The sequence below is a fragment of the Anolis sagrei genome, chromosome 12 (genome assembly GCF_037176765.1).
Source record: "Anolis sagrei isolate rAnoSag1 chromosome 12, rAnoSag1.mat, whole genome shotgun sequence".
In the NCBI taxonomy this organism is placed as follows: Eukaryota; Metazoa; Chordata; class Lepidosauria; order Squamata; family Dactyloidae; genus Anolis; species Anolis sagrei.
In genome coordinates, this window is record NC_090032.1 from 5,607,732 (window position 1) to 5,624,345 (window position 16,614).

The following is a 16,614-nucleotide window of genomic DNA, read 5'->3' on the forward strand; positions in this document are numbered from 1 at the left end:
GTCTGAGATTGGCTATTGATTGTGTGATATATTGTTGTTTTAATTGTTTTAATTGTTTTTAATTGTTGACCATTTAATTACTGGTTTTATATGTTATTGTATCTGTGCAGGCACCAAGATGTGCCTTTTTGTAAGCCGCCCTGAGTCCCCCTTCGGGGGTTGAGAAGGGCGGGGTACAAGTATACGAAATAAATAAATAAATAAATATATCTTGTAAGCTGCTCCGAGTCCCCTTCGGGGTGAGAAGGGCGGCATATAAATGTCGTAAATAAATAATAATAATGTTAAACATGGATGGAGCAAGCACGCTCCCCAGAAGCAGGCAGTTCCTTTGTTTCCGCCATCATCTTCTCTGGCCCTGGAACTCAACAAAAAAGCTCCTGTTTTATAGCAGCTGGTTTCCCCTGTAATGAGGAAGAAAAGCACCTAAAGCTTCAGAGAGCGTCTGTTCAACCATTTCAAAGCTTCCTGCTTGAGTGGTGATGGCACGATCGTCAGCATAGATGAAACTCTCTAACCACCTGTCTCTCTGGAGACTTCTTTCTCTCTACATGCTCAAAGGAGAGGAACAAAAAGGGAGAACTCAGAGGTTTACCATGTGGCTAGAAATAAAGGAGAACCATCAGTCACCCGCTTCATAGGAAATCTACTACAAAACAGGAGCTTTTTTGTTGAGTTCCAAGGCCAGAGAAGATTATGGCAGAAACAAAAGTACAGCCTCCCTCAGGGGAGTGTGCTTGCTCCATCCATGTTTAAGATATTATTATTATTATTATTATTATTATTATTATTATTATTATTATCTCTGGTTTCTTCTGGAAAACTCTGAGTGGGAAAACCCAGCTCTGAGGATGACCTGGGAAGGAGTCCCACTGGAGCATTGCAGCGCACCCAAATACCTGGGAGTCACTCTGGACCGTGCTCTGACCTACAAGAAGCACTGCCTGAGCATCAAGCAAAAAGTGGGTGCTAGAAACAATATCATACGAAAGCTGACTGGCACAACCTGGGGATCACAACCAGACACAGTGAAGACATCTGCCCTTGCGCTGTGCTACTCCGCTGCTGAGTATGCATGCCCAGTGAGGAACACATCTCACCATGCTAAAACAGTGGATGTGGCTCTTAATGAGACATGCCGCATTATCACAGGGTGCCTGCACCCTACACCACTGGAAAAATTACACTGCTTAGCCGGTATTGCACCACCTGACATCCGCCGGGAAGTAGCAGCCAATAGTGAAAGGACCAAGGCAGAGACATCTCCAGCTCATCCCCTGTTTGGGTATCAGCCAGCACGTCAACGACTTAAATCTAGAAATAGTTTTCTAAGATCTACAGAGACACTCACTGGAACACCTCAGCAAGCGAGAGTCCAAAAGTGGCAGGCCCAAACCCAGAACCTCAACCAATGGCTGATGCCCAATGAGAGACTCCCTCCTGGGCACACAGAGGACTGGGCAACCTGGAAGGCACTGAACAGACTGCGCTCTGGCACCACGAGATGCAGAGCCAACCTTCAGAAATGGGGCTACAAAGTGGAATCCTCGACATGTGAGTGTGGAGAGGAGCAAACCACTGACCACCTGCTGCAATGCACCCTGAGCCCTGCCACATGCACAAGGGAGGACCTTCTTGCAGCAACACCAGAAGCACTCCAAGTGGCCAGATACTGGTCAAAGGACATTTAACCAACTCTCATACTCACAAATTTTGTAATCTGCTTGTTTGCTTTGTTCTGTTAGAAATGTAATATAATTTGACTGGTTGTTCTGACACGACAAATAAAATTATTATTATTTTTACAACATTTATATGCCGCCCTTCTCACCCCAAAGGGGACTCAGAGCGGCTTACAAGATATATATCCATACAATATATTACCGTATATACTCAAGTATAAGCCGACCTGAATATAAGCCAAGGCACCCAATTTTACCACAAAAAAATGGGAAAACTGATTGACTCGAGTATCAGCCGAGGGTGGCAAATGCAGCAGCTATGGGTAAATTTCGAAATAAAAATAGATACCAAAATAATTACATTAATTGAGGCATCAGGAGGTTAAATATTTTTGATTATTTACATAAAACTGAAATTTAAGATAAGACTGTCGAACTCTGATTAAACCATTATTCTAAGCTTCTTTGATGTAAACATGCTAAAGTATCCTTCCAATTATTTATTTTATTTAATTACATTTGTATCCCGCCCATATCAGCCCAAAGGCGACTCATAATAATAATAATAATAAAGAGAAGAAAATCATAAATGTTAAAATAATAAATAGTAATAGAGTAAAATAAGGGAAACATAATAATAATAACAGTAATAATAGAGTAAAATAATAAATGTAATAATAATAACAATAAAGTAAAATAATAAATAGTAATAGAGTAAAATAAGAGAAACATAATAATAATAACAGTAATAATAGAGTAAAATAATAAATGTAATAATAACATTAATAAAGTGAAATAATAAATAGTAATAGAGTAAAATAAGGGAAACATAATAATTACAGTAATAATAGAGCAAAATAATAAATGTAATAATAAGAATAAAATGATAAACGTAATAATAATAATAAATAGAGTTAAAATAATAAATGTAAAATAACAATAACAATAACAGAGTAAAATAATAAATAACCTTGACTCGAGTATAAGCCAAGGCGGACTTTTTCGTTCTACAAAAAGGGATGAAAAACTAGGCTTATACTCAAGTATATACAGTATATTATTAGCATAGTACAATACCAGTATTATATATTACAATATTGTACTATACCATTATATTGTAATATTATTAGTAATATTTACATGTAATATAAAATATTTAATTAGAATATCATATTAGAATTATATTGTATTACATCATAATATTATGAATATTATATGTATATACAATATATTATATTATATTACATTGACACAAATGATCAGCCACTGCCAGAAGGAAAAGAGAGTTTCATCTATGCTGACGATCATGCCATCACCGCTCAAACAGAAAGCTTTGAAATGGTTGAACATAAGCTCTCCAAAGCTTTAGGTGCTCGTAGTGCCTATTACAGGGAACACCAGCAGACTCCTAATCTATCTAAAATGCATATGTGTGCTTTCCACCTTAAGGACGACAACAACAACAACAAGGACACAAAGCATCTCCTTGATAAGGACTACAAACTTGTATGGGATGTGGTTGAGTTCCAACCTCTGCAAGTCCTTGCCAAGTCTACCAGGAAGAGCCTCACCTTGCCAGTTTGACGTTGTCGCCGTCGTCTTTGCCCCACTCCCAGTCCTTCCCGGGGTCGACCGCAAAGTGGACGGGAAGCAGCTTGTGCTCGGAGTCCGTCAGCGGGATCACGGCTGCGGAGGAAATAGTCAAGTTGTTTCCTGAAGTTTCTAAACCCACTGTAAGCAACTGGAGGCCCTTTCGCATCCCATAATGAGGCTAAAAGGCCAGGAGATCAACAAATACAACAATATGAGGACAGCATTCGCACCTTGTTCCTTGCTGGACTCCTTCTGCTCCATGGAGACCAAGGCGGAGAAGTGGGCCTGGTCGTAGGCCAGCACCAGCGGGGAGCGGTGGCACTTGTTGGCGGGGACCTCCAAGGGCAGGTAGATGCCGCCGAAGGGGATGGGAGCAAACGCTGGAAGAGGAGCAAAGGTTGTAAATGGGGTTTTAATGTATTTCCTCACGTAATAGTCGCACCCCCCATTTTAGGTGGCAAAATTGGTTTTTTTGTGTTCCTCGCATAATAGTCGCAGAGCCATTTGGGGCTGATTTCCTCCTCCCTCCCCTTCTTTTCACAAGGGGAGTGGACTGGATGGCCTTTGGGGTTCCTTTCCAACTCTATGATTCAATAGAAGAGGAACCTCATGTAATAGTCGCATTCCCCGTTTTAGGTAACAAAATGGGTGTTTTTGGGTTCCTCTTCCAACTCTATGATTCAATAGAAGAGGAACTTCATGTAATAGTCGCACTCCCCATTTTAGGTGGCAAAATTGGTGTTTTTGTGTTCCTCCCATAATAGATGCAGAGCCATTTAAGGCCGATTTCCTCCTCCCTCCCTCCCTTTCTTCTCACAAGACTGGATGGCCTTTGGGGTTCCCTTCCAACTCTATGATTCAATAAAGGAGAAACCCCATTTTAGGTGGCAAAATCGGTGTTTTTGTGTTCCTCGCATAATAGTCGCAGAGCCATTTGGGGCTGATTTGCTCCTCCCTTTCTTCTCATAAGGGGAGTGGACTGGATAGCCTTTGGGGTTCCCTTCCAACTTTATGATTCAATAGAAGAGGAGCCTCATGTAATAGTCGCACTCCCCATTTTAGGTGGCAAAATTAATGTGTTTGTGTTCCTCGCATAATAGTCGCAGAGCCATTTGGGGCTGATTTCCTCCTCCCTCCCTTTCTTTTCACAAGGATGGCCCTTGAGGTTCCCTTCCAACTCTATGATTCAATAAAGGAGAAACCTCATGTAATAGTCTCACTCCCCATTTTAGGAACACTCCCCATTATATTATAATAGTCGCACTCCCCATTTTAGGAACACTCCCCATAGTCGCACTCCCCACTTTAGGAACACATTTTTGTGTTCCTCGCATAATAGTCACAGAGTCATTTGGGGCTGATTTCCTCCTCCCTCCCTTTCTTCTCACAAGGGGAGTGGACTGGATGGCCTTTGAGGTTCCCTTCCAACTCTATGATTCAATAGAGGAGGAAGTGTGGAAGAAGGTGGAGAAGTGGATCTGGTCGTAGGCACTTGCTGGCGGGGACCTCCAAGGGCAGGGAGATGCCACCAAAGGGTAAGGGAGCAAACGCTGGAAGAGGAGCACAGGTTGTACCATATTTCCTCATGTAATAGCTGCACTCCCCTATTTATGTGGCAAAATTGGTGTTTTTGTATTCCTCGCATAATAGTCGCAGAGCCATTTGGGGCTCATTTCCTCCTCCCCCCCTTTCTTCTCACAAGGGGAGTGGACTGGATGGACTTTGAGGTTCCCTTCCAACTCTATGATTCAATAAAGGATAAACCTCATATAATAGTCGCACTCCCCATTTTAGGTGGCAAAATTAATGTGTTTGTGTTCCTCGCATAATAGTCGCAGAGCCATTTGGGGCTGATTTCCTCCTCCGCCCTCCCTTTCTTCTCACAAGGGGAGTGGACTGGATGGCCTTTGAGGTTCCCTTCCAATTCTCTGATTCAATAGAAGAGGAAGTGTGGAAGAAGGAGAAGTGGGTCTGTTCCTAGGCCAGCACCAGCGGGGAGCGATGGCACTTGTTGGCGGGGACCTCCAAGGGCAGGTAGATGCCACCAAAGGGGATGGGAGCAAATGCTGGAAGAGGAGCACAGGTTGTACTGTATTTCCTCATGTAATAGTAGCACCCTCATTTTAGGTGGCAAAATTGGTGTTTTTGTGTTCCTCACATAATAGTCGCAGAGCCATTTGGGGCTGATTTCCTACCCCCTCCCTCCCTTTCTTCTAACAAGGGCAGTGGACTGAATGGCCTTTGAGGTTCCCTTCCAACTCTATGATTCAATAAAGGAGGAACCTCATGTAATAGTCGCACTCCACATTTTAGCTGGCAAAATGGGTGTTTTTATGTGTTTGTGTTCCTTGCATAATAGTCGCAGAGTCATTTCAGTGCTGATTTCCTCCTCCCTCCCTTTCTTTTAACAAGGATGGCCCTTGAGGTTCCCTTCCAACTCTATGATTCAATAAAGGAGAAACCTCATGTAATAGTCGCACTCCCCATTTTAGATGGCAAAATTGGTGTTTTTGTGCTCCTTGCATAATAGTCGCAGAGCCATTTGGGTGCTGATTTCCTCCTCCCTCCCCTTCTTCTCATAAAGGGAGTGGACTGGATGGCCTTTGGGTTTCCCTTCCAACTCTATGATTCAATAAAGGAGAAACGTCATGTAATAGTCGCACTCCCCATTTTAGGTGGCAAAATTGGTGCTTTTGTGTTCCTCGCATAATAGTCGCAAAGCCAGTAGGGGCTGATTTCCTCCTCCCTCCCTCCCTTTCTTCTCACAAGACTGGATGGCCTTTGAGGTTCTCTTCCAACTTTATGATTCAATAGAGTAGGAACCTTATGTAATAGTGGCACTCCCCATTTAAGCTGGCAAAATGGGTGTTTTTGTGTTCCTCGCACAATAGTCGCAGAGCCATGTGTGGTTGATTTCCTGCTCCCTTTCTTCTCACAAGGGAAGTGGGCTGGATGGCCTTTGAGGTTCCCTTCCAACTTCATGATTCAATAGAGGAACATGATGTAATAGTGGCACTCCCCATTTTAGCTGGCAAAATGGGTGTTTTTATGTGTTTGCGTTCCTCGAATAATAGTCGCAGAGCCATTTGGGGCTGATTACCTAGTCCCTCCCTTTCTTTTCACAAGGGGAGTGGACTGGATGGCCTTTGAGGTTCCCTTCCAACTCTATGATTCAATAAAGGAGAAACCTCATGTAATAGTCGCACTCCCCATTTTAGATGGCAAAATGGGTGTTTTGGTGTTCCTCGCATAATAGTCGCAGAGCCATTTGGGGCTAATTTCCTCCTCCCTCCCTCCCTCTCTTCTCATAAAAGGAGTGGACTGGGTGGCCTTTGGGATTCCCTTCCAACTCTATGATTCAACAGAAGAGGAACTTCTGTTGAATAGTCGCACTCCCCATTTTAGGTGGCAAAATGGGTGTTTTTGTGTTCCTTGCATAATAGTCGCAGAGCCATTTGGGGCTGATTTCCTCCTCCCTCCCTTTCTTCTCACAAGGGAATTGGACTGGATGGCCTTTGAGGTTCCCTTCCAACTCTATGATTCAATAAAGGAGGAAACTCATGTAATAGTCACACTCTCCATTTTAGGTGGCAAAATTGGTGTTTTTGTGTTCCTTGCATAATAATCGCAGAGCCATTTGGGCCTGATTTAATCTCCCTCCCTTTCTTCCAACAAGGGGAGTGGACTGGATGGCCTTTGAGGTTCCCTTCCAACTCTATGATTCAATAAAGGAGAAACCTCATGTAATAGTCACACTCCCCATTTTATGAACACTCCCCGTTATATTATAATAGTCGCACTCCCCATTTTAGGAACACTCCCCATAGTCGCACTCCCCACTTTAGGAACACATGTTTTTGTGTTCCTCGCATAATAGTCACAGAGCCATTTGGGGCTCATTTCCTCCTCCCTCTCTTCTCACAAGGGGAGTGGACTGGATGGCCTTTGAGGTTCCCTTCCAACTCTATGATTCAATAAAGGAGGAACCTCATGTAATAGTTGCACTCTGCATTTTGGGTGGCAAAATTAATGTTTTTGTGTTCCTCGCATAATAGTCACAGAGCCATTTGGGGCTGATTTCCTCCTCCTTCCCTTTCTTCTCATAAGGGGAGTGGACTGGATGGCCTTTGGGATTCCCCCCTATTTATGTGGCAAAAAATGTGTTTTTATGTTCCCCGCATAATAGTCGCAGAGTCTTTTGGGGCTGATTTCCTCCTCCTTCCCTTTCTTCTCATAAAGGGAGTGGACTGGATGGCCTTTGAGGTTCCCTTCCAACTCTATGATTCAATAAAGGAGAAACCCCATTTTAGGTGGCAAAATCGGTGTTTTTATGTTCCTCGTATAATAGTCGCAGAGCCATTTGGGGCTCATTTCCTCCTCTCTCCCTTTCTTCTAACAAGGGGAGTGGACTGGATGGCCTTTGAGGTTCCCTTCCAACTCTATGATTCAATAAAGGAGAAACCTCATGTAATAGTCGCACTCCCCATTTTAGGTGGCAAAATTAATGTGTTTGTGTTCCTCGCATAATAGTTGCAGAGCCATTTGGGGCTGATTTCCTCCTCCCTCCCTTTCTTTTCACAAGGATGGCCCTTGAGGTTCCCTTCCAACTCTATGATTCAATAAAGGAGGAACCTCATGTAATAGTCGCACTCCCCATTTTAGGTGGCAAAATGGGTGTTTTGGTGTTCCTCGCATAATAGTCGCAGAGTCATTTGGGTGCTGATTTCCTCTTCCCCCGTTTCTTCTCATAAAGGGAGTGGACTGGATGGCCTTTGGGATTCCCTTCCAACTCTATGATTCAACGGAGGAGGAAGTGTGGAAGAGGGAACAGCCAAAAAGGAAAGGAATGAGAAGACGTGTCCTTCGCTTCATGGTTTCTCTTTTTCCTACCTTCCCCTCCGGAATCCCTCAGCATGGTGTCGGCGACCACCACAATGGGCCGCTTGAGGACGTGGGCCAAGACGAAGACGTGGAACTCCTCCAGGCTCTCGTAGACGGGCTCCTCGGACCCTTCCACCCTAAACAAAAGGGGGAGAACATGTTGGAAATGCCCTCCAACTCTAAGAGCAAAATGCTTGCACGGATCCAGCTTTTGGGGCCAAGGGGGTGCTCACCCGCCGCAATTGCTGCCGTTGGTGCCGTAGTGCATGCGCGGCTCGCTGGAGGCCAGCTTGATGAGTTCGTTCCACTCCTTCTGCCACTCCTCTTCCGTATAGACCAGGCCGGACTGGTGGGGCAGAAAGGGAAGAAACAAGTAAAGAGAGGCTGGGTGGCCATCTGTCAGGAGGGGTTGGATAGTGTCTTCCTGCCTGGCTATGCTATGAATACACTGCCAGGGCTCAATGCTGTAGAATCGTGGAAGTCATGCAAGGTCTTTAGGCTTCTCTACCAAAGAGTGCTACAGTAATAATAATAATAATAATAATAATAATAATTATTATTATTATTATTATTGTTATTATTATTATTATTATTATATAATTGTGATGGTATAATAATAGTATAATATTATAATATAATGGTGATGGTATAATATTAGCATAATAATGATATAATATAATGGTGATGATATAATAATATTAACGTAATAGTAATAATAATAATAATAATAATAATAATAATAATGGTGATGGTATAATAAAAGCATAATATAATAATAATATTTATTTATCTTTCGTGTCAGGAGCAAACCAAACAGTTGTATTGCATTTTAAATGCAATAATAATATAATATAATGGTGATGGTATAATAGCGTAATGTAATAATAATATAATATAATGGTAATGGTATAATAATATTAGCATAGTATAATAATAATATGGTGATAGTATAATAATAGCATAATACTAATAATATAATATAATGGTGATGGTATAATAATAATAATAGCATAATTTAATAATAATATGGTGAGGATATACTAGTATAATCTAATATGGTGATGGCATAATAATAAATAATAATATAGTGATGATGGTATAGTAATACTAATACTACTAATACTACTACTAATAATATACTGGTAATAGTGATAGCATAATAAATATAATAGAATACTATAATAGTAATAATAATAATAGTAATAGTATAATATAATAATATAATAATAGTACAATTTAATAATAATATAATATGATGATGATAATATAATAATAATAGCACAGTACTAATAATATAATATAATGGTGATGGTATAATAATAACATAATATAGTAATAATAATAATAATAATAATAATAATAATAATAATAATATATTGGTAATGGTGATGGCATAATAATAATAATACAATGATATAATAATAGTAATAATAATAGTATAATCTAATAATATAATATAATGATATAATAATAGCATAATACAGTAATATTAATAATAATAATATGGTGAGGGTATTAATAATAATAATAATAATAATAATAATAATAATATACTGGTAATAATGATGGCATAATAATAATACAATGATGTTATAATAATCATGGTATAATATAATAATAAAATATAATGATTGTATAATAATAGCATAATATAATAATATAATTCAATAATAATAATAATAATAATAATAATAATAATACCTCTTTGTTCTGCTGCGTCTGCTGCCAGCGCCAGCGCCGCTTCAGAGCCTCCCTTTCGGCCCCTTTATCCATCAGGGTGTAAAGGGATTTGCGGAGCATCAGGTCCCGGTCGTGGAAACCCCACATCCCTGCAAACAAGAGGGTGGATTGTGGTCGGATGCCAGGCAGAACCCCCTTGGACTGGATGGCCCTTGGGGTCTCTTCCAAGTCTAGGACTCTCAGGCCACAATGGCAACCCTGCTATAAGCCTGGCAAGTTTAGGAGGAGATTGCCATGTTGCACCTTGGGATAACCTAGGGTTCCTACCTAGTGATGCCGCGTGAAGAAGGCAGTTCCCGTCTCCCGTCGTGGCCAAAGGAAGCAGCCGCTGGCAGCTGGGATCCACGTTGGCCCACCAGTTGAGCCGACCTGCGGGAGAGGAACAACACAAAGAGCGCGGTCAGGGTCCTTGCCCGGATTTTTATATTATAGGGTGCCCCCCAAAAAAATGTATACATCAGGAAAATGCAAAGTTGGGCCCGCCCAGTATTTTGGACTTCAATTCCCACAATTCCTAACAGCCTCAGGCCCCTTCCTTTTCCTCCTCGGCCGCTAAAGTGAAAAATGGGGGCTCGTCCGGGATTTGGAAAGGAAATCCCTCGTTTTGTCCTTCTGAATGTAAACAAAGGCTTAAGCGGCTGAGAGGGAAAAGGAAAGGACCACTCAAAAAATGGGAATTCCAGACAGGAAACAATCAGGGCCAGCTAACACCACCCAACAAAGGATTCCCCCAGACAGGAAGCAGCCAGGCTTTGAAGTTGCAAAGCCATTCAGTGGTAATCACGCTGGCCAATGGCAACATTCACTTGCCTCAAACAGACATGAGTATGTTCTCCCACTCACCTCCCAACAAAGGATTCCCCCAGGCAGGAACCAGCCAGGCTTTGAAGTTGCAAAGCCATTCAGTGGTAATCAAGCTGGCCAATGGCAACATTCACTCTTGCCTCCAACAGACACGAGTTCTTTCTCTCACCCACCTCCCAACAAAGGATTCCCCCGGGCAGGAAGCAGCCAGGCTTTGAAGTTGCAAAGCCATTCAGTGGTAATCAAGCTAACCAATGGCAACATTCACACTTGCCTCCAACAGACATGAGTACGTTCTCCCACCCACCTCCCAACAAAGGATTCCCCCAGGCAGGAAGCAGCCAGGCTTTGAAGTTGCAAAGCCATTCAGTGGTAATCAAGCTAACCAATGGCAACATTCACACTTGCCTCCAACAGACATGAGTACGTTCTCCCACCCACCTCCCAACAAAGGATTCCCCCAGGCAGGAAGCAGCCAGGCTTTGAAGCTGCAAGGCCATTCAATGCTATTCAAGGTGTTCAATGGCAAACATTCACACTTGCCTCCAACAGACAAGAGTTCTTTTTCCCACCCATCTCCCGACAAAGGATTCCCCCAGGCAGGAAGCAGCCAGGCTTTGAAGTTGCAAAGCCATTCAGTGGTAATCAAGCTGGCCAATGGCAACATTCACTCTTGCCTCAAACAGACATGAGAACGTTCTCCCACCCACCTCCCAACAAAGGATTCCCCCAGGCAGGAAGTAGTCAGGCTTTGAAGCTGCAAGGTCATTCAATGCTAGTCAAGGTGGCCAGTTGCAAACTTCACACTTACCTCCAACATTGCAACTTCAAAGCCTGGCTGCTTCCTGTCTGGGGGAATCCCTTGTTGGGAGGTGTTAGCTGGCCCTGATTGTTTTCTGTCTGGAAGCAAGGCCATTCAATGCTAATCGAACTGCAACATTCACACTTGCCTCCAAAAGACAAGAGTTCTTTCTCCCACCCACTCCCAACAAAGGATTCCCCCAGGCAGGAAGTAGTCAGGCTTTGAAGCTGCAAGGTCATTCAATGCTAGTCAAAGTGGTCAGTTGCAAACTTCACACTTGCCTCCAACATTGCAGCTTCAAAGCCTGGCTGCTTCCTGCTTGGGGGAATCCCTTGTTGGGAGGTGTTAGCTGGCCCTGATTGTTTCCTGTCTGGAAGCAAGGCTATTCAATGCTAATCGAGGTGGCTAATTGCAACATTCACACTTGCCTCCAACAGACAAAGGTTCTTTCTCCCACCCACCTCCCAACAAAGGATTCCCCCAGGCAGGAAGCAGCCAGGCTTTGAAGCTGCAAGGCCATCCAATGCTATGACACCCAGGATTTGCCCAGGCAGGAAGCAGCCAGGCTTTGAAGCTGTAAGGCCATCCAATGCTAACCAAGGTGACCAATTGCAACATTCACACTTGCCTCCAAAAGACACGAGTTCTTTCTCCCACCCACCTCCCAACAAAGGATTCCCCCAGGCAGGAAGCAGCCAGGCTTTGAAGCTGCAAGGCCATCCAGTGGCACCATTCACACTTGCCTCCAACAGACAAGAGTTCTTTCTCCCACTCTGGATATATAAACCCCACTTGCCTAGTTTCCAACAGACCTCACAAGCTTTGAGGACGCCTGTCATAGATGGGGGAGAAATGTCAGGAGAGAATGCTTCTGGAACATAGCTAGACAGCCTGGAAAACTCACAGCAACCCAGTAATTCTGGCCACGAAAGCCTTCGACAACACATCAAGTGAGATATCAGCTTTTGAAGTGTGTTTACATTTTTTGGGACACCCCGTATTTTCGACATTCGGAGGCCCTCCTTACCGGCCTGCTCCAAGGCCACCAGCATTGACTGCTCAATGAGATCCCGCTCGATGAACGTCCGGAACTCCTCGTTGTAGACGGTCAGGTCCGGGAGCTGGAACGTGCAGATGGGCATCTCCAGGAGATGTTCGCCGCCACTGCCGTTGCTGCCGCCATTGCTGCCGCCATTGCTGGAGACATGGGAGCGCGCCAAGGAGACGATGGTGGAGCTGGCGTGGGAGATGCCGCGGGACAAGCGCTTCTCTGAGAAGGACACAGGGTCATAAATCAACAAAGTGGAAGAGATGTGTAGGAAACGCACAATCAAAGCACCTCCCAACAGATGACCATCCAGCCTCTGTTCCAAAGCTTCCACCAGACTCTTCCACCAGACTCCGAGGCAGAGAGTTCCACTGCTGAACAGCTCTCTCGGAGACTGGTGGAATCTCCTTCTTTGGAGGTCTTTACACGGATGGCCATCTGTCGAGAGGGCTTTGATTGTGCCTTCCTGCTGGGTAGGGTCTCTTCCAACTCTAGAATTCTATGATTGAGTTGGTGAATGGCCATCTGTCAGGTGTGCTTTGATGGCATCTTTACAGCAGAATAAGACTGGACTGGATGACCTCTTGGGGTTTCTTCCAATGCTAGAATTTTATGATTCGGAGGCTGGGTGGCCATCTGTCAGGTGGGCTTTGATGGTGCCTTCCTTTATGGCAGAATAAGGTTGGACTGGATGACCTCTTGGGGTCTCTTCCAACGCTAGAATTCTATGAATGAGATGCAGGATGGCCATCTGTCGGGAGGGCTTTGATGGTGTATTTCTACGAGGCAGAAAGGGGTTGGACTGGATGACCTCTTGCGGTCTCTTCTAACTCTAGCATTTTATGATTGAGATGCAGGATAGCGCTCTGTCTAGAGGGCTTTGATGGTGCATTTCTATGAGGAAGAAAGGGGTTGGACTGGATGACCTCTTGCAGTCTATTCCAATGCTAGAATTTTATCATTCAGAGGCTGGATGGCCATCTGTCAGGAAGGCTTTGATGGTGCCTTCCTTTATGGCAGAATTAGGTTGGACTGGATGACCTCTTGGGATATCTTCCAACTCTAGCATTCTATGATTGAGATGCAGGATGGCCATCTGTGGGGAGGGCTTTGATACATGTCAGAAAGGGGATGGACTGGATGACCTCTTGCAGTCTTTCCCAACGCTAGAATTCTATGATTCAGAGGCTGGATGGTCATCTGTCAGGAGGGCTTTGATTGTGCCTTCCTGCCAAGCAGAAGGGGGTTGGACTGGATGACCTCTTGGGGTCTCTTCTAATTCTATGACTCAGAGGCTGGATAGCCATCTGTTGGGAGGGCTTTGATTGTGCCTTCCTACATGTCAGAACGGGGTTGGACTGGATGACCTCTTGGGGCCTCTTCCAATTCTAAGTTACTATGATTCGGAGACAGGATGGCCATTTATCAAGAGGGCTTTGATGGTGTATTCCTGCGGAACAGAAATGGGTTGGACTGGATGACCTCTGGGGTCTCTATGATTCAGAAGCAGGATGGTCATCAGTCAGGAAGGCTTCGATGATGCCTCCCTTTATGGCAGAATAAGGTTGGACTGGATGACCTCTTGGGGTCTATTCCAATGCTAGAATTCTATGATTCAGAGGCGGATAGGTCATCTGTCAGGAGGGCTTTGATGGTGTCTTACTAGATGCAAAATGGGGTTGGGTTGGATGACCTCTTGGGGTCTCGTCCCAAGGCTGTTTCGCTTACCCTGAACGATGTCATCCTGGCGCTGGAGGACGGGCCGCGTGGGTCGTGGGGCCTCCTTCTCGGGGGGCTTGAAGGGGCGCCCTTCCGGGAAGGGGTGGGGCAGGGTCCCCGCATGGACTTGCCGGAGCTGCTCAAAGTCACTCAAGGCGGCACTCAGGTCCCAGTTCTTCCCTGAAGAAGAAGAGCAAAGAGAAAGGAGCTTCCAACTATGATCCTATTATATTATGTAAATATGGGATTTATAGTTCACCTACAATCAAAGAGCATTCTAAACTCCACCAACGATGGGAAATGAACCAATCTTGGCACACAGAACTCCCATGACCAACAGAAAAAACTCAAAGGGTTTGGTGGGCATTGTCCTTGAGTTTGGGAGTTGTAGTTCACCTACATCCAGAGAGCACTGTGCACTCAAACAATGAAGGATCTGGACCAAACTTGGTATGAATACTTAATATGCCCAAATGTGTACATTGGTGGAGTCTGGGGGAAATAGACCTTGACATTTGGGAGTTGTGGTTGCTAGGATTTATAGTTCGCCTACAATCAAAGGGCATTCTGAACTCCACCAATGATGGACTTGAACCAAACTTAGCACACAGAACTCCCATCACCAACAGAAAACACTGGAAGGGTTTGGTGGGCATTGACCTTGAGTTTGGGAGTTGTAGTTCACCTACGTCCAGAGAGCATTGTAGACTCAAACAATGATGGATCTGGACCAAACTTGGCACTAATACCCATATATGCCCAAATGTGAACACTGGTGGAGTTTGGGGAAAATAGGCCTTGACATTTGGGAGTTGCAGTTGTTGGGATTTATAGTTTGCCTACAATCAAAGGGCATTCTGAACTCCACTAATGGTGGACTTGAACCAATCTGGGTACACAGAACTTCCATGACCAACAGAAAGTACTGGAAGGGTTTGGTGGGCATTGACCTTGAGTTTGGGAGTTGTAGTTCATCTTCATCCAGAGAACACTGTGGACTCAAACAATAATAGATTTGGACCAAACTTGGCACTAATACTCAATACGCCCAAATGTGTACACTGGTGGAGTTTGGGGGAAATAGACTTTGATATTTGGGAGTTATAGTTGCTGGGATTTATAGTTTACCTACAATCAGAAAGCATTCTGAACCCCACCGACGATAGACTTGGGCCAAACTTCCTAAACAGAACCTCCATGATCAAAATAAAATACTGGAAGGGTTTGATGGGTGTTGACCTTGAGTTTGGGAGTTGTAGTTCACCTACGTCCAGAGAGCTTTGTGGACTCATACAATGATGCATCTGGACCAAACTTGGCACGAATACTTAATATGCACAAATGTGTACACTGGTGGAGTTTGGGGGAAATCGACCTTTACATTTGGGAGTTATTGGGATTTATAGTTCGCCTACAATCAAAGAGCATTCTGAACTCCACCAATGATGGAATTGAACCAAACATGGCCCACAGAACTCCCATCACCAACAGAAAGTACTGGAAGGGTTTGGTGGGCATTGACCTTGAGTTTGGGAGTTGTAGTTCACCTACATCCAGAGGCACTGTGGACTCAAACAACTATGCAAAGGGATTCCAAAGACCATCAGAAATATGAATTTGGTGACCCCTCTGAAACCCCCTCATGACCTCCAGGTTGAAAAACACTGTTCTAGAGTCACTCCAAATGTAAAGTAATATGAATACAATACATAAACATAGTATATGTAAATATAGAATATGTAAATACAAAATGTTTATTTATGTAAACATATAATAAAAACAGAAATATTTAAAAAACCAATTTCACTACTTAAAATTTATTCATTTATGACATTTCTATGCCGCCCTTCTCACCCCGAAGGCTTACAAGATGCATATACATTCAATATATTATATTATTAGCATAGTACAATATCACTATTATACATTACTATATTGTACTATACCATTATATTGTAATATTGTTAGTAATATTACATGTAATATAAATATATAATTATAATATATTATTATTAGTAGTATTATATTGCATTTATTATTAATTATTACTATATTGTATTATACCATTATATTGTAATATTATTAGTAATATTACATGTAATATAAAATATATAATTACAATATATTATTATTATTAGTATTATATTGCATTAATTATTAATTATTACTATATTGTATTATACCATTATATTGTGATATTATTAATAATATTACATGTAACATAAAATATATAATTACAATATATTATTATTATTAGGATTATATTGCATTAATTATTAATTATTACAATATTGTATTATACCATTCTATTGTAATATTATTAGTAATATTATATGCAATATACA

General features: G+C 42.9%; 1 protein-coding gene across 2 annotated transcripts in view; it reads right to left on the reverse strand.

Annotated features, from left to right (window-relative positions):
- The window catches only part of OTUD7B (OTU deubiquitinase 7B), a 57,532-nt gene that overhangs the window by 12,879 nt on the left and 28,039 nt on the right, over window positions 1-16,614 (reverse strand). For both annotated transcript variants that reach the window (XM_067472363.1, XM_060758035.2), the window contains exons 3-10: window positions 14,279-14,449; window positions 12,530-12,772; window positions 10,164-10,265; window positions 9,858-9,985; window positions 8,390-8,502; window positions 8,166-8,293; window positions 3,506-3,655; window positions 3,254-3,368 (exon numbers count right to left, since the gene is read on the reverse strand). In XM_067472363.1, coding sequence (XP_067328464.1) covers window positions 3,254-3,368; window positions 3,506-3,655; window positions 8,166-8,293; window positions 8,390-8,502; window positions 9,858-9,985; window positions 10,164-10,265; window positions 12,530-12,772; window positions 14,279-14,449 — 1,150 coding nt within the window. The remainder of the gene's footprint in view (window positions 1-3,253; window positions 3,369-3,505; window positions 3,656-8,165; window positions 8,294-8,389; window positions 8,503-9,857; window positions 9,986-10,163; window positions 10,266-12,529; window positions 12,773-14,278; window positions 14,450-16,614) is intronic.